General features: G+C 41.0%; 1 protein-coding gene across 5 annotated transcripts in view; it reads right to left on the bottom strand.

Moving 5' to 3' along the window:
* LOC128862571 (pneumococcal serine-rich repeat protein-like) overlaps window positions 1-19,154 on the bottom strand; it is a 160,382-nt gene that overhangs the window by 46,988 nt on the left and 94,240 nt on the right. For all 5 annotated transcript variants that reach the window (XM_054101281.1, XM_054101279.1, XM_054101280.1 and 2 more), the window contains one exon: window positions 12,215-14,348. In XM_054101281.1, the coding sequence (XP_053957256.1) occupies window positions 12,215-14,348 (2,134 nt within the window). The remainder of the gene's footprint in view (window positions 1-12,214; window positions 14,349-19,154) is intronic.

Below are 19,154 nucleotides of genomic sequence, written 5' to 3'. Positions count from 1 at the left end.
AGAAGGACCTATCCGAGTCGCTTGATGCCAAATGAGGTTTCAGACTGAGATTTCAGGTGACTTGCTGTCATGCGACTTCTTTAAGCTGATGTTGGAGAGGATCGTACGAGCCGCAGAACTTAGTCGATCTGGGACGAGGAAAAACGAGGTACCTCCTGTCATCAAACAAACAGTTGGCGCACTCGCCTATCGGCACCCACGCCACAGTTGACAGTTATGATTTCGAGGTTGTTAAAGACTTCGTTTATTTCGGAACCAGCATTAACACCGATAACAATGCGAGCCGTGAAATCCAACAAAGAATCTCTCACTTCTAAAAAGTGCTACGTTGGACTAAGTAGGCAATTGAGTAGTAAAGTTCACTCTCGACAAACAAAACGAATACTCTATAAGGCTCTCATCATGCCCATCCTAACGTATGGCACAGAAGCTTGGACGATAACAACATCCGATGAGGCGTGTCTTGGAGTATTTGAGAGAAAGTGTCTGCGCAAGATTTTTGGACCTTTGCACGTTGGCGACGGCGAGTATCGCAGGCGATGGAACAATGAGCTGTATGAGCTCCTATTTATGGCGTGCGTCTTGATGTTGTTCCACATATGGAGGGACCTACAGTTTCAACTCCGACTCCGGACGGTAGCTATTTTTTATGAGGTGCTTTTTCATGGTAGAAATACACTCGGAGATTTGCCATTGCATGCCGAGGGGCAACCGCTATTAGAAAAAGCTTTTTATTAATTTTGGTGTTTCACCGAGATTCGAACCTACGTTTTCTGCGAATTGAGAATGGTAGTCGCACACCAACCCATTCGGCTACGGCGTCCGCCATAGACATAGCGCAGCGAATAAAGATCCAGCGGCTACGTTGGCTGGGTCATGTCGTCCGAATGGATACAAACGCTCCGGCTCTGAAAATATTCGATGCGGTACCAGCTGGTGGTAGCAGAGGAAAGATCAGGTGGAGAAGGACTTGGCTTCACTTGGTGTGTCCAACTGGCGCCGGTTAGCACGAGAAAGAAACGACTGGCGCGCTTTGTTAAACTCGGCCAAAATCACTTAAGGAACGAGAATCAAATCGTTGCTCAAACAACTTCAGCAAGTTATAACCAAAGGATGATTCTACACAAATTACTTCACTCCAAATTATAAACGAACGACAAGAATTCGATGCGTGTATTTTAAATATAAAAACATTGGTCTTATAGGGGGTGATTAAATTCCAAGGGCCGATGTTGAATGTGAACCACACCACACAACGACACCGTTGGACTTCTTTCTTTGGGGTTATTTGAAAGAAAAGGTGTACGTCGATAATCGAGCAACAATTCAAAAGCTAAAGGATGAGATAGTTCGGCACATTAACGGCATAGAACCTCAATTATGCCTCAGCGTCATCGAAAATTTGGACCACCGGATGGAGGTGTGCCGCCGAGGCCGCGGTAGCCATTTGGCCGATATTTTGTTTCATACGTAATTGAGTCATAGCAATATTATCATAATAAAGAGAAATGACAATAATTTCCTAAAAAAATTGAATTTTATTCAAAATCAACACCGGCCCTTAAAACTTAACCACCCTTTAGATAATGAACTATTTGCATTTGGTGGTCTTTGGACGTGTGCCGCCGAAGCCGCGGCGGCCATTTGGCCGATATTTTGTTCCGTGCGTAATTGAGCCATACCAATATTATCATAATAAAGAGAAATGACAATAACTTCCTAAAAAAATTGTATTTTATTCAAAATGAACACCGGCCCTTGAAACTTAACCACCCTTTCCATTTTTGTTCTATAGATTTAACTTTTCTTAATAATAAATTTAAGTTTAGAGAAATGTGTGCTTATATTACTTTTATTATTATTATTTTTAAGACATTTAGCATTAAAGGTTTAATTATTAAATATGTAAATTATTAGCCCTAAAAATATAAGAAATTTAGTTGGCCTTATAATTTTTTTGTGTGTGATCTATGCTTGGATATGAGTCAAGAGACTGCTGCGCCAGTTAGCTAACATTAGCTGATGCCACTTTTCTTTCATCACAAATATTTTGACATAAGTTTTTCGACTTTTCCTATTGGCCTTAAAACTTTACGCTACGTTTGATTGACTATACACCCATATTTGTCCATAAGTTATAAAATCATAATACAATCAGACTAAAATAGTCAACATATAATATAATAGAAACAACAAAAAACCATTGCGTATTATCTTTATTTATTAGCATCCGTCTGTCACCAGAGATACAAATAACAAAGAGCCGTCGTTGGCACACTCGTGCATTCTTTTGCCAGTTACCGCCAGTCAACACAAAAGCCCACAATTCACTGGATATCAATAGGCTGGATTGACATCTGCGCTACATACGAGTGATCGCGGCTGGCAGCGGGCCAGCAAAAGGCAGCGAGCTGGCAGAGGCCAGATTATAAGCCAGATTGAGTAGGTTAGCCAGTCTGTCGGGCATTGTTAACAAAAATTCAATAAACCACCATTCGGCAACTCGCTATTAGTGGTTTTATTGGAAACGATAGAATTGTGGAAGTGGGGTAGCGCATTTGAAAATTATCAAACAAAGTTATGTGTTATATTTTTCAATTTTGTTTTTGTACTAATAGCGCACACCAGAGATAATGAATTTTTATATCCGCTTGGGGGCATACCTACTGCACACCTATGTATGTGTGTATGTATGTGGTGACATAGGGTAGGCCAGCGACTGGTTTCTTTTTAAATCTTCAGGTGTCATTTTCACACTCACAATTAGTGGCAGCAAAAAAAAAAAAAGTGGCACAAAGTCCAGTATAACACCTTCTTTGTACGAAATGGATCACTTTGCGCTTGGTGTATGTCTCAAAACATCGAAAACTTACACCGGAGAACGCATTTCATAGAGAAACTTCAGGAATGCATGAAGTTGACAAATGTCAAGTGCTAACAAAACACGGCCGCGAAGATGAAGCATGTCAGAACTGCCTCTTGAGAGCCGCGTTACTTTGGCACAACTACGTTTAGGTTATTATAACAGGTTAAACTCCTACCAATCCAGAATCGACACCGACATACTCAACATGTATCGGGCATCAGGTACCTCACACGATGGTAACGGTAACGGTAATGGTTGTACGGGTTAGGCTAAGCCTTTATGCACTGAGACTAGAATGATCTATTGTGCGCCCCTTATTATTTAATTATAATTATTTAGTATACCGGGGACTCGAACCAGCTCCTTAGGAGGGAGCAATTGTAGGTATTCCTCCTCTAGTAGGTACGAGCCCAGGATTCTGTGTCTTCTGTGGCCTAATGCCTCATAGTTGATGATTAAGTGTTCCACAGACTCCTCTTCATCCTCCTATTGTGTTAAAGTGTTTATTATAGGCAAAATGACCTGTAAATGCTCCACAGAGTAATCTGAGGCCCATTTTATCTAGAGTTAGAGCAGATTTTGGTATGCTGGCATTGAAGTTCAAAAACTTTTTGGAGTGATTAAGGCCGCTTGTGCCGTTCCAGAGTTCACTGATTTTAGTTTGGATCCATTTTTTGGTTTCCTGTTTTACCATATATTATTTTTGTTAAAGCCGTAAAATGGTGTTGGGCCAACAAAAAGCTTCTTCTTGCGAGCGTGACTTCAACTGCCACGTCATCGGGGATTCGGCTGCAGAATTCTGCCAGCTCATTTACGCACACACTCGTCCAATCAGTCGTTGTTCAGACATCAACGAAGTAACACCAACATAATCTCACAAGCCGCTTCGTGACCCCGGTTACATTAGCAAATTAGCTAATGTCATCATATTCGCTGGTAGCCAGTTAATGTTCGACAAGCCTCTGCATTCTGTGCATTGTCTCACAAGATGTGTCATGCACATATCTACAAGAACTTCCTATTAAAATGGAGGTACTAGTCGGAACTGAAGCTTCTCTATTAAATCAAAGTTCTCTGGCATGTATTATATTTACGTTCAATTCACACGACAAATCAAAATATATATTGGTAATGATCCATAAAAAACTTAAAAACATAAAACACTTATGTTAGGTGTTTGGTCGAGCTTCTCCTCCTATTTGTGGTGTGTGTCTTGTTGCTGTTCCACAAATGGAGGGACCTACAGTTTTAAGCGGACTCCGAACGGCAAATGGTTTTTATGAGGAGCTTTTGTTAATGGCAGAAATGAATTCGGAAGTTTGCCATTGGCTACCGAGGGGCCACCGCTATTAGAAAAAAAATGTCTATCACTTTAGTGTTTAATGCACGGAGATTTGAGCGCACGTACTCTCGAATGGTAGTTACGTACGAACCCAGTCGGATATCGCGGCCGACATAAATCACTCAAAAATGTTAGCATAGAATTTAAAACGTAAACAGCCTAATGACCTACCTTTTATTTTAATTTCTGTTCGCAACAATAGACGAGTTCATTTCTCCTCTTTCTGAATAAATAACTTTAAAATTTATTATTGTTTATGATTATTTGTCATATTTCGTCTTTGTAGAGTTGCCAATGTATTTATGTAAAATAGTTAATTATATACGCGTATTTGCGCTTGTGAAATACGAAGGTTTAGAAAAGCAAACTTTGGTGTGTGCAAGTAAAAATAACAAATGCGTATATTTGCGTGTATTTAAATGGGATTGACTAATATGTAAATGAAATAGTTTGCGAATTGGTAACATTTTTTAGGTCATTTGAAAGTGATGTGCTCATATTTTTCTTTGTTTACCAATGGTGTGGAGCTTACTAAGCGAAGTATTAGGTTGCAAAGCGATACTTAATTTTTTACTTTATTTTGCATACATTTGCAACTGAAGCACAGTCTTCAATTTTTTTTTTTAACTAAGCCAGTTTTTCTTTGAAAATCCATTTTATTTCTTATTTTGTAAATCAATCCAATCATCCTGTCATGACGGTGTCGTTGTTTAGTGGCCAACACTTGCGAAAAAACTATGGTAAAACGTTTAGAAAGTATTCAAAGGGGTGCTAGTCTCTGCATAAACGGGGCAGGGCACTAAAGACTACGCCCATGGCAGCGATGGATGAGGCCTACAGCGAACAACTGGCGGCGAAATTATCACTCAGGTTGAGATAATCTTCTTACATAGCCACTAATAGGAAGAGTCAGAGATACTAGACGTATAGCCCATCTTACGCCAAATAGCAGACTTTGTACTACAACTTTCCCAACGAGAGAAGGGAAAATGGGGTGATGGACAATAGATGTGGAGTCAGTATCTATACTCATGGTTTCGAGCTCAATGTACATGTAAGCAGAGACTTTCACTCGGAGGAAATGAGTACCAGCAATTCTTTCCGGCTACCGGATCATTGTAGTGTTTTTCAAGCTGAAATTCTGGCTATCAGGGAAAGGCTTTCCCTTGGCTTGGTCTTAAAGAAAAGTGCTCTCACCACAAGAGAAATAAATATGTATTCATATAATCAATCGGCCCTAAAATCATTACATTCACCTGATATTAACTCGAAGACAATAAAAGAATGTATCGACGTTTTGACAGGACTATCACAGTACTTTACAATAAACCTGCTCTGAGTACCGGGAAAAGCAGAAAGATCTAGGAGTCCTAATCTCTACTTTGAAAAGGAATCTTGAATTGCAAAATAGGAAAATAATGATCTCAATTTGCATACAGGCGGTTCTAAAATAAATCAATTGCTGCTTTGAACGCAAAAAAGACGGGCCCAATGCAGTTTGCAGCGAAAAGATTAAATAATTTCCGTGTGACCGCTCACACATCATCAAATCTCATGGAAAAGATGACTAATTTCATCAGAAGTGTAGCAAAATATAATGATACATTTTCGAAATTTTCGGTTGTTTCACAAAAATTTAGATATTTTGGGTTCAGATTTAGATGCGCCTAGAGTTTCTGAAGAAGTATTTGACACAAATGTAAAAAGAGGATTTGGGTAAGATATATATCCGCTGCCTTTAGTGACAGCAGCAGACCAAACGAGATACCACTGCCACAAACAGTATGCGAAACACCGATAAGTAGAGATGAAGTAGTGGCTGCGCTCGACAGCATGAAAGAAAGAAAAGCGGCAGGACCAGATGAAGTGCCGGTTGAAATCTTAAAACTAATCGATGGTGACAATATTCAACTTCTGGTGCAACTCTTCAATCATGTCTATGATACTGGTAACTACCCGCAAGACTGGCTTAAATCAACATTTATTACTCTTCCAAAAAGGAATCTCGCAAAACACTGCAAGGAATATAGACTTATAAGTCATTCATTAAAAATATTTCTGAAAGTGATTTCAAATAGTACAAGCGAAGCATTATTTTGTGTTCATTTGCTAGTAGAAAATTGCATGGACGTTCAAAAAGACGTTTTCTTATGTTTTATTGATTACGAAAAGGCATTTGATAATGTGCAGCATGAAAAGCTCTTCAACATTTTGAGGGCATTACATCTTAAAGAAAAGGACATACAAGTGGTACAAAACTTATATTGGAATCAAACTGCACACATCGTTATTGACAGTGAAAAAACGAATGATGTACCCATTTCCAAAGGAGTACGGCAAGGATGTATTATTTCTCCACTTCTATTTAACATCTATTCAGAAGAAATTTTCCAAGAAACCTTAGAAAACACTGAAGACGGTATTAAAGTTAATGGCGTATATAAATATAAACAACATAAGATACGCTGATGACACAACTTTAATATCGGACAGCATGGAGGGACTCCAACGATTGGTCGATAGTGTGACCTTTGTCTTGTCACAAAATAATAGGTCTATTTATAAGTTCGTGCGGTTTTACAACAGATGGCGTAACTTGATTATTATTCCATCGATCCACATTTCCAAACATTCATTGGAGAGCTACTGTCGTAAGGCACAAACGTCAGTATAAGTTTTTTATTTGAAGCGTAAACAACAATATTTTTACCACACTTGAAAATGTCGAATTTCGTGCCAAATAATGTGTTTTTGCGGGGAATTCTTCTTCATTATTTTAATATGAAGAAAAAAGCAGCCGAAAGTCATCGTATCTTGGTGGAAGTTTATGGTGAGCATGCTCTATCTGAGCGAACGTGCCAGAAGTGGTTTGCACGCTTTAAAAGTGGTGATTTTGGCTTGGAAGACGAAGAACGCGAGGGTGCGCCGCCAAAGTTCATGGATACCGAATTGGAGGAATTGCTCGATCAAGATCCGGCTCAAACGCAAGAAGAGGTTGCAAAAACTTTGGGAGTTGATCAATCAACCATTTCCAAACGTTTAAAAGCCATGGGAATGATCCGAAAGGTAGGCCATTGGGTGCCGTATGAATTGAAGCCAAGAGACGTTGAACGCCGTTTTATGGCATGCGAACAACTGCTTCAACGGCACAAAAGAAAGGGTTTTTTGCATCGAATTGTGACTGGCGATGAAAAGTGGGTCCATTACGACAATCCAAAACGTCGGGCAACGTATGGATACCCTGGCCATGCTTCAACATCGACGTCGGCGCAGAATATTCATGGCCTGAAGGTTATGCTGTGTATCTGGTGGGACCAGCTGGGTGTTGTGTATTATGAGCTACTGAAACCGAATGAAACGATTACGGGGGATGTCTACCGACGACAATTGATGCGTTTGAGCCGAGCACTGCGAGAAAAACGGCCGCAATACGCCGATAGACACGACAAAGTTATTTTGCAACATGACAATGCTCGGCCACATGTTGCACAAGTGGTCAAAACATACTTAGAAACGCTCAAATGGGATGTCCTACCCCACCCGCCGTATAGTCCAGACCTTGCGCCATCCGATTACTATCTCTTCCGATCGATGCAACATGGCCTGGCTGACCAGCACTTCCGTAATTACGATGAAGTCAAAAAATGGATCGATTCGTGGATTGCGGCAAAACCGACCGAATTTTTCACAAAGGGAATCCGTGAATTGCCAGAAAGATGGGAAAAAGTAGTAGTAAGCGATGGACAATATTTTGAATATTAAATTTGTAACCATTTTACGTCAATAAAGTTTCAAATTTCGAAAAAAACCGCACGAACTTATTCATAGTCCTATTATATGGTTTGAAAATCAATGTAAATAAGACAAAATGTATGTCAATCAGTCGTAAGAATGCCTACAATAATCTCACACTGACAAGTAATAACATGCCGATTGAACGGGTTAATGAATTTAAGTACCTTGGCCGATATATAATATTAATAATACATGTGATGATTCAATGGAAATTAAATGCCGCATAGAAATGGCTAGAGCTGCGTTTTATAAATACAGCAGCATTCTAAAAAACCATAATTTTAATTTAAACTTAAAAATACGTTTTGTTGTATGACATGGAAACTTGGACGATGAAAGTTTCTGATATGAATCGCATAGAAGCATTCGAAATGTGGATACTACGAAGAATACTTAAAATTCCGTGGACCGACCGTGTCTCAAACTCTGAAGTGCTTCGAAGAGTAAATAGCGAAAGAGAGCTTCTACGCTGCATTAAACGCAGAAAAACAGCCTACCTGGGTTATATATGCCGAAATCATAAGTATAATCTTCTGCAACTTGCGAAATATACGTCAATGGATCGGAGTCCAAAATATCGGAGACGCTTTTTCAAATATTAAAAAATGTATACAAATTTTTTTATTTTTGTGAGCATATTTGTTAAGCTTTATAGTATTCATTTCATTTTCAATGCATTGAATTTTATAGTTACATTATATTTTATACATGATCGCTTACATTCGGTAACGAATTGCAAATAAAGAAGAAGAAGAGTTTCTGACTAAACTGATTTCACCACTAACAAATGCCCGTTAGTCATTTTGTAGGACATTTTTTTCAAATCTATCTCATGTCCAAGCCTACCTCTCTACTTTATATTCGGTCATGCGCCATCCATGAACAGATTAACCTATGGTACCTCACAATCTTATTGGAGCTTTAAGCTCATAAAGGATTCTCCTTTGCGAACTTCACCTATCGTAGCGGAATCAGAAAATTCATAAAATGCATGAAACGTAACAGAAAATATGGCGGATGTGATCTTGCTGCTGTTCGCAATTGAAGTACGGAACACTTTGTAAAATCCAAGACACACGCACATACATTTATATACATACTGATAGAGAAATAATTTACAGTGTATTTAATTGAAATTCGTTGCCTTGACAGCTGTGCAATATTCGTAGCTGTGAAAATTTCGCCATGTACAGATGTGTATTTATAAATAAATCAGACACTCATTTTTACTGCCTACTTACTCGTACGTCTGCAAGTTTTTCAGAAATACACCAAGAGAGCGCACGAGAGAGCAAACATGGAAAATATTGGTAAAAAACACACACAAAGTGCTGGAAATATGCCAATTTTTCATAGCACATATTTCCTTGGTGTATTCATTTAAGTATGAGGCCGGATTTTCCGAAACTACATTAAAAATTAAATAAATGCATCTTAAATCTATTTTCCTACCGATTTCATTAAAATATATTTGCTTGGGGAATAAGTTCGTAGCGTTTTTTTATTTTCTTTTATTTTACAACGATTTGTTTGCTGTTTGGCAAAGGGTAAGTATTCATTCGATAGAATCCTTTCTGCTCTACACAACTATGCCAATTTTATTTGCGAGTTATTTGATTTTTTATTAGTTTTGAGTTTTAGAAATGGAGTATCCAACCAGGAGGCAAAAATCAACATTTTCGTCACTTGCTCTTCTTTGCTTTTCATCGAGGTCAAACAGCTGCCGAAGCAGACCGGGACATTTGCGACGTGTATGGAGAAGATGTCATAGGCGAGACTGCAGCACGGAAATGGTTTGCAAAGTTCAAAAATGGCGACTTTGACATCAGTGACACGTCACGCAGCGGAAGGCTTTCTGAATTCGATGAAGAACGTCTCAAATCACATTGAAGGAGAACGGGCGCCAAACCAGTCGTGAATTGGCGGAAAAAATGAACTGCGATCAAAACGATTTAACGATTCTCAATCACCTTCATTCAATGGGATTTACCGAAAAAGTGGGAGCCTGGGTGCCTCACGAGTTCAACGAAAACAACAAAGAAAGTCGTCTTCAAATTGCTTCTCAGCATCTCGCCCGCTATTAAGCAACACGCGGCCATAACTCGGGGTTTTCGTACCGAATCGTCACGGGAGATGAGAAATGATGCCTATACACCAATATGAAGCAATGAAAGGAGTGGGTGACTGCAGGAGATACGCCAAAACCAAGAGTCAAGCCGGATCTTCATCCAAAGAAGATCACGACATGTGTTTGGTGGGACTGGGAGAGAATGGTGCACTGGGAAATGCTCGAAAAGAATGGCACGGTCAACAAGGAGCTCTACATTGCCCAGCTGCGCCATGTGAATGGAACTATTCGACTGAAAAGGCCTGATCGGCAGGGTCAAATCAGTCGATGGAGTATTCCTTCACGACAACGCCAGACCCCATGTTGCACAAGTCACCAAAGCCGCACTCCAAGAGCTCGAATGGGAGGTCCTTTAGTATCCGCCGTATTCTCCGAACCTTGTACTAACCGATTAACATCTTTTCTGCTCTATAAACCACAACAACAACTTCTTTGATACCAGATTAGGCGATTTTTGGTGGAACAGCATCAACATATTTGTCGAGAGTTGGGAAGAGGTTGTCACCAGCAACGGCGAATATATAATTGTTTAGGCGCAAAGCGGACGTAGGACCTACAAACTCATACCCCGTGTTGATGAGTGGTTAATGAGAAAACATGGAGACACCGACTATCACCTTTCACAGTTGCTCAGCGGACATGGCTGTTTTCAGGAATACCTGCACCGTTTTAAGCTGGCAGACAGCCCTTTCCGTCCAAACTGCCCGAATACAGACGAAAACGCAAAACACGCCATGTTTTATTGCAACCGCTTCAGAGAGGAATGAGCTATACTGGAGCAAGCCCTAGGTCATCAACCGTCCTCCAACACCCTCATACGAGATATGTGCGCAACCAGCGGTAAGTGGGAGGCAACACAAACGTTTGCAAGTGACGCGACTTCGCCATATTGATTGGGAACGCAAAGCGTTTCAACAACAGAGAAGGCGGACAGTCTCTGACGAACCGACAACAAGCACAGACGTTTGAGTGAAACACTCAATACAGTATCATACAGAAGACAAGACGGTAGTGAATTAAGAAAACACTACTGCAAGCTTTCTGATGCCTCCTTTACTTTGGACCACCCATAAACATAGTGGGAGTAATTGAGACTATCGACGGTGTATAGCCTTCATACGCCTACAGGAGAGGAACCTGGACGCGGGTACCTGTTGTGTCTTCGGACATAAACGCGGCTCTATCCAGAAGTTATACTTTTGTGGTCCCAGGGTAGAACTAGCCGAGGTGGAGGATTGTTATAGTATTAGTGGGAACGTGCCCCGCATACCATTGGTGTGTCGGCACCTTTGAGATGTTTCTGACATTTTGATTTCAACCTCCTTAAAAAAAAAAAAATATATATATATATAATTGTTTAACTTATTGATATAATTATTGTTTTTTGTTTAAAGAAAAGTCTTCGGAAAAACGCTACGAACTTATTCCCCAACCTCATATTTTTACCGGTTTCGTTATAATATAGAAAAATGAAATAAAATAAAATATGCAACCTGCTGTTAGCATTCGGCCAATGACCAAAAGGTGAATAAGAAAGAGTTTACTCAAGTCAGAGGCTGGGTTCTGGAACACTACTCGGCTTTATAATATTGTAAAGCGTCGAAGGTAAATATTTTCAGAAATCCTTCTTCGAATGAAACCAGAGGATTACATGCGAAATCGTTGTACTTCGTCCTTGAAAATAGTCGAGTTATCAAAAAGGACCACTTATTTGACAAATCAATTTATGATCTCCAAAAAATTATACAGTTTGTGTATAAGTAAATAAGGAAATCGGCACGAGTTTTAAGTTAAACAAACGGTAAGGAATTATTTCATCAAATTTCTTATGGGCACATCTCACAGCTTTGGGATATTACAAACTTCCTGATCCCAAAGCCCCTTCGATTCTTCTTTCTACTTTCCCCTGCATGGTATCACAACGGACGAATTATTTTGAAGACTTGTCCAAGTGGGCGCCTCGCCAGGGCAGCCTTTTAACCTAACCTAACTTCCTGATTATTTATTTATTTAATTGTTCTAAATAGGAGCCGAAAATCATTGTATAATTTTAAAGTTAAAATTCTATCCAAGTTCTACTTACAGCATTTTCTCATCGTTCGTTACTGGCTGTGTCTTGTAGCGATCTCGGTACATATCGCGTCTTATAACGCTCGGTTTGAGCAGTCTCGGCGTTATGTCCGTATGCAGCAGTGGAGAATCCCAACTAGAGTTCACATCCGCCGGTGTAGACGGTGAAGCACCATTGCTGCTTAGGAACTTTTCCATATTTTTAATGCGTTCAGCTACTGAAATGTTGCCACCAGTTGTAATTGGCGTCGATACAAAGTCCAACGGTGCCGCTTGTGAAGTGGCGATAGCGTTCAACGCTGCCGCCAAATCCACCACAGGTGGTTCCTGCCGTTCCAACGAGCGTGTGCGCCGTTTAAGTAGACTTGGTGAGTTGCTGACATATTCAGCGCTGCTCGCATCCTGTTCCAGCTCATCTATGCCCAATGAACGCCGTTTCGATGGCGAGTCAGTCTTTAAAATGGGACGTACTGGTGGTGGTGGTGGTGGCTCGCTATAATGTCGTCCATCTTCACTTAGTGAACCGCTCAAATCGAATTCCTCGCGACTACTTTTACGTGAAGTCTTTAAAATGGGACGTATTTCGTATTCGTCCGAATCACCCGAGGACTTTTTCTTTAATATGGGTTTGGGTGGACGCATAACATCATCGCTGGATGCGCTTTCCAGTTTAAGTATTGGGCGGATTTCATATTCTTCATTGTTGGGTGTGTAGCCGCTTTCTTCATGTTCAGTAGTAGCACATTGGCCATCGGCTGTCTGACGGCATAGCTCGGCAGCCGCCATTTTCACAGCTTGTGAGATCGAGACATGTTTGGGGGCATGTGTACCCCCATCGGAAGGTGTCGAGGTAGAATCTTTTTTCTTCAGTATACTATGTGGATGTGGTTCAGTGGCCGAAGGACAGCCATCGCTTTTGCTGCTTTCATAGCTGCTCTGCTTGAGAATGCCATGTTGTTGCTGTTGTTGTTGTTGTTGTAAGCCTGCAGTCTCCTCTAGTGAATTACGTCGCGCCGATTTAATAAGTATGCTGCGCTCGTCCGGCGAGTGCGAACGTGAATAGTAACGCGACTCGTCAAGGCTGGAACGTTTCTTCAATATACCAGCACGCTTTTGTTTGGTGGTCGGTGTGTCCACAACATTCGCTGAAAATGTGACGGGCGAAGCATTGCTCGAGGCCGAGCTGGACTCACCCGCGATGTGATCTTTCTTCTTGAGTATCGAAACTATGTGATTTTGCGATGTCGAATATATGCCGGCAGCACTTGTTGGTGGCGCCGTTATGCAAGGCGGGTCATCTGTACTTTTGCGGCGCAGTATGGGCGATAGCTTCGGCGGTTCGTGTGCAGCATCGCGCTCTATGCTACGCGCCTTCAATATGCGCTGACGCAGTATGCCACTAGCCATTGTGTTATTGGAAACTGACTTAGATATTTGATCGCTTGTTTCCGGATCGTAGTAGAAACGTTCTTCTTGCATGAATGTGGCATGTTTAGCTGGTGATGGATCACGCTCCTTTGCTTCGGCTGCCATCTCTAATTCGGTAAACGATGGTGTTGGTGGTGGAGAAGCTTGCGACCGACTGCCTATGCCATAGCGTGCGGGCGTAGCCAGCTCAACAACAGCCTCCTGCTCACAATCGACGCTTGAGACAACCAATTCGGCCAATTCTGTGACAATACCCGAGGTCATCATAGCCATTTCGATATTCGCCTGTTCGGCAATCTTCTTAATTTCGGCCAAGTCACTCTTCGTGCGTTCATTCATCTTGCGATTGACATCATTCGAACGCAATTTGCGTAATTCGCCGAGGTGTAAGGTGTCGCTACGGCGGGCAAGGCGAGCGTTACTTGGCTTCTCTTTCACTGTTTCACCCGAATTACTTTCGTATTTCGAAGTCGCTGTTTCGGAGCGTGCACGATTGTTGATGCTCGGATTGGTTAGGTCCCAACCGCGACGTGCCATTTCCATGTGATAGGCCAGTTCGTTTTCAGACGATTTGCCGATGGGAGTTTTTTTGGCAGCACTATCCGATTTTTTCTGATGTGGCAATAACATTTCGCGCAGAATTAAGTCATCGGAAGGTACAAGTTGACGAACCATGCCAAGTTCACGACGTCGACGTCGACGTGCAGCTAAGGAGTCATCTGAAAGGTAAATGGAAACATATCAAAAAATGTGTACATAGGAAAAGGCTTAGTGATTGATGTTATTGCTGCTGAGCGGGTGCGAATTGTGATAAGACTTAAAAAAAGAAAAAAAATTATAAATAACAATAAACACAGGCTGGTTCAAGTACAAGTGTCGTTTTGAAGTATATTTTATTTTAACACCAACAACTGCGACTGGTAGTCAAAATCATCAGCGGAATAAAATAAATAAATAAAATTAGTTAAAATATTATTAGCGGCGACAGCTGCTTTCGAGGGCGGAAACTTATTGCCATACCAAATAAATTTTGCCCAATTCGCATTTTCATCTCTGCAGCTATGCAAAGAAAGAAGTATCCGGAAAACCTCAATTGATTACCGCTAAATAAATATATTTGCAGAGAGCAGCAAATCATTGATCACAAATTAGGCTGGCGAGTGTTGGATAACATGCGCCCAGTTTTCCAGAAATGCTTTTGGAAATGCCATTTCGTTTACACAGCTTTGCTTATCAACTTTTTATGAGCTGAAGTCGAAGGTATGAGCTTGGACGACACCTGATTTGTGAGGGATAACGTACCAGGTGACACAGTTCTTCAAACCATTATCGAGGTTTTGCGCTCATCTGGCTGGCCTGCATACCACTACCGGCTGAGTCGGTCGGGCGCTAGAGCGAGAAACTAACAATCAACTTTTCTATGACTTCACAACAAATCGGTTTTTAGAAAACCGGGTTAATTGTCAGCATGCGGTTCTGCGAAGTCAATTGGGGCAGTCACATGTAAGAAATTCAGTTTTACACATTTTCAAAAATATGCTTGTACTTGGACCACACAGTGCACACCAGTTAACTCTATGAGTCCAGGTGTAAAGTTTTCTAAACAAAATTATTTTTATCAAAAAAAAATGTTAATATAAGCCTCTAATGCACGTAATTTGGTTGTAAAAATATTCGGTATCGCTGAGACACATTTTGGCTCGGATGCTGAACTCGCGCAATCTTATTATTTTAGCTTGGGTTTACGAGGAGTGTTCAAAAAATAAAGTGAATTTTAATTTTTCTCAATAAAATATTTATTCATTCATCAATTTCTATTTTATCTCCCTCAAAGTAGTCGCAAAACGCCGTACTTTCATCGGCCTCTTCAAGCTTGGGAACAGGAAGAAGTCGCAGGAGGCCAAATCTGATGAATACGTTGGCTGAGGCATGATAATGGTGTTGTTTTTGGCCAAATAATCTCTCACAAACAAGGATGAGTGAGCTGGTGCATTACTCGTATCATGATGCAAAAGCCATGCACTTTTCCACAATTCCGGTCGTTTTTTCGTATTGCTTCACGCAAACGACGCAAAGCTTCAAGTTAATACCATACGAACTTGTGGTAAGAACTCCTGATGCACTACGCCATGGTAAACGAAGAAGTCAGTGAGCAAAACCTTGAAATTTGAGCGAACTTGACGTGCTTTGATTGATCTTAGTCCTCATGGACTCTTCCATTGGGACGATTGGGCTTTGGTTTCGATGTCATAACCATACACCCCTGATACGTCACCAGTTATGACCCTGTGAAGCAAATCTGGATCATCATCGATCGTTGACGTCATTCAACAATTCCTGAGCGTTGCTCATGCAATGTTGTTTTTGGTAAAAACTCAGCAATTTTGGAACGAACTTCGCTGTCAAACGCTGCATGCCCAAAATTTCCGAAAAGATTGCATGGAATGAGTCAACCGATATGCGGACATTCTCTGTTAGTTCTCCAATTGTGATTCGACGATTCCCCATAACAATTTTCTTCACTTTCTCAACATTTTAATTGGTTGTTGTTGAGCGTCGTCATTCACATCTTCTCGTCTGTGAAAAGCTTGCACCACTTGTAAACATTTTTTTTGACTCAGCGTACTCTCACCGTACTAACTCCGCACACCTAAGGCTAACAAAGACCCAGCTCTCGAAATTGGTGGGTATCCTACCGGACATTGCCCGTTAGGTGCCCATGCGGTGAGACTTGGGATTGCCTCAAGTGCGTTCTGCAGAAGCTGTCTTGAGGACGAGGTGTAATCATCTCAACACCTTATTCTCAGCTGTTCTGCTCTCGTCCGGCAATGATTTCAACATCTGGGATGTCATTTTTTCGCTACGTCTACGGATATAGCGGGTTTAAATATCACACATTTGGTGAAGTTCATCAGTAGCTTTTTGGGGCTAATTACGAACGTAAATCAGCCACCGTCGGCGTCGTCGTAAATGCATGCTCATCACCTTCCTCTAATCCCAAGGCTCCTTCTTCCTTCCCTTGTCCTTTCTCCTTTCCACTGTATGACACCGAATTTTGAATATTTGTCCAAGTGGGCCCCAAGCTAGGGCAGCTATTTATCTAATCTGATCTAACTCTCACCGTATGCCACGTCGACTTTTCAAGTGTTTTTGAGCATTAATTCCACTTTTTACACAAAATTTGATCCAACTTCTTTGATGCATTTTTTCCGATAGCAAAAAATCGCCGAACACGCAAAACACTTGTCTTTTTTATGGCTCTCACAAACAAACTAAAGATGCTATATTCCTAAAACCGTGGACATACCTTCGAGACAGTGCACTAACATAAAAAAAAATAACAATCGAAAGTCGAGTCTACGTAGCCTGCGAAATTTGAAAGTTCCCCTTATTTTTTGAACACACCTCGTATCCCGTCGTGCTAACCAATTATAGTATCTGGTCTTCCATTTATTTCACTTTTATATATCTTTTATATCACTTTTTCACACTCACTTAGCCCTTTAGCAATGTTAGAAATACTTATGTACAATAACATTGTTTCGTGTTAGGTTATGCATATCGAGGAGCTTGGATTAGCATGTAAAAAAAAAATCGTATCACAAAGAAAGTCCAACAGAGAACACAAGAAAAAAACGGAATTTATATACAGTATGCAAACTCACATGCCAAGTTGTCGCATAGCACAACATATTTAACACAAGTGACGCGGATTAGTACTGAAAAGCGATCGCAGGATTGACACAGGATAAAGGAACGCAAATGCAAATGCTTCATATATTTCTCGGCTCTACGTAATTGCGGCATATTTCTATGTGTCCTTTCACACGCGCCACAGACAGAATGAATGTTTGAGTGGAGAATTTTCCACGGCCGGAAAAATTGTGGTGCGTACTGAAGCGTATTGACACAAATTCTGCGATTACTACTAAACTATTATATCTAAAGTGTTGCACGCATAGCGGAGCCAGACATACTCGTACGTACATACATACTATACATATGGACGTAATATTACGTGTATGTATGCATATATGTATCTATGTGTGTAAATGGTATTTCGAATGAATTTGTTCATAGGAAAATTGTCGAGCTTTTTATGGTAATTTGGCGAGGGATGCATGGTGGGTGGTGGTGGAGAAGGGCGTGAAATGGCATTGGCCTAATGTGGAATGTTCGAGTTGTGCGCGTACAAATATGCTACCTATGCGATGTACCTGTGTGTGTGTGTGTGAGTAGTAGAAGCGCGTATTTATTGAACCAAGACCTATGCCAGACAACGGCCTAATATATGTACATACGTAATCACCGGCAGCCAGAAGCTAAGAGACAGCGCAATTATTTTGCACAAATAAAATTTAATATGGCGCAATTTTTTTCTGTTATGTAAATTATGTTTCGGAGTCAATTATTGTTTTCACGCAAGATAATGGGGTTTTATGTGATTTTATGTAATGTAGGCAATTAAATAACCTACAAAAATTCGGTAGCTAACCGCACTTTTTGTGACCTAGGCGAGTGTGATTATCGAAAAGGTCATGAACTTGTATGTATGTATGTGTGTATGTATATACAAAGTGGCGCAAAATGAGTCATGCCGCTAGAGCCGCATGGATTGGTGCGTGTGTACCATTCGGAAGTGCGTACAGGGTTTGATTGAAAAGTAATGAGCCTTCCCACGCGGAGCGTCTGCCAAGCGATCAACCGAATCGGCTGGTGGGGGAAAATGATCGTTGGACCTTCCACTAGAAACCGGTCCCAGTTCGCTGGCAACAGCGTTGCAGTCAACATCGCTCCGCGCGGGAAAGCTGTTTTAAAAGTGTGTTAGGATTTTGCAGTGGCGAAAATGCAGCGATCAACCATGCTGTTCATCTTTTTCGACTCTCGAGGCATCATCCACAAGGAGTTTGCACCTTCAGGAAGCACTGTAAATGCGGCATTTTACAAAGAAGTGCTCCTTCGGCTGATAAAACGCGTCGCCCGGGTTCGGCCCGACCTCGTCAACAATTGGACCCTTCATCACGACAATGCGCCGGCGCACACCGCTTCCCTTTGCACCTCTACATTGGCCAAGATGGGAGTTCCGGTGCTTCCCCACCCTCTCCACAGCCCAGACCTGTCCTCTCCGGACTTCTTCTTGTTCCCGCGCCTGAAAAGAAAGCTGAAGGGGAGGCGTTTCGACTACATCGAGGCGATCCAAAAAACTGTGACAGCCGAATTGAACGCGATTCCGGCGGATGAGTTTAAAAAATGTTTCCTGCAGTGGAAGGACCGCTACCAGCGGTGTATTGAGGTTCAAATGTCCTATTTTGAAGAATATTTGTTGTATAAGCCAAAAGGTTTATTAAAACTGCTTAAAAAAATAAGGCTCATTTTCATAAGATTTTCACCACTCGAAATATTTTTTTTTGTTTTTTTTAAATTTTTTTTTTTGAAAAAAATTTTTTTTGTTTTTTAAAGAATTTTTCAAAATCAAAATTGGATTGCATCTCCCTATTAACGGAACCTATTGCAGGAACTCGGAT

Source organism: Anastrepha ludens, chromosome 4 (genome assembly GCF_028408465.1).
Source record: "Anastrepha ludens isolate Willacy chromosome 4, idAnaLude1.1, whole genome shotgun sequence".
Lineage (NCBI taxonomy): Eukaryota > Metazoa > Arthropoda > Insecta > Diptera > Tephritidae > Anastrepha > Anastrepha ludens.
This window is presented reverse-complemented; position numbering and strand designations above follow the sequence as displayed.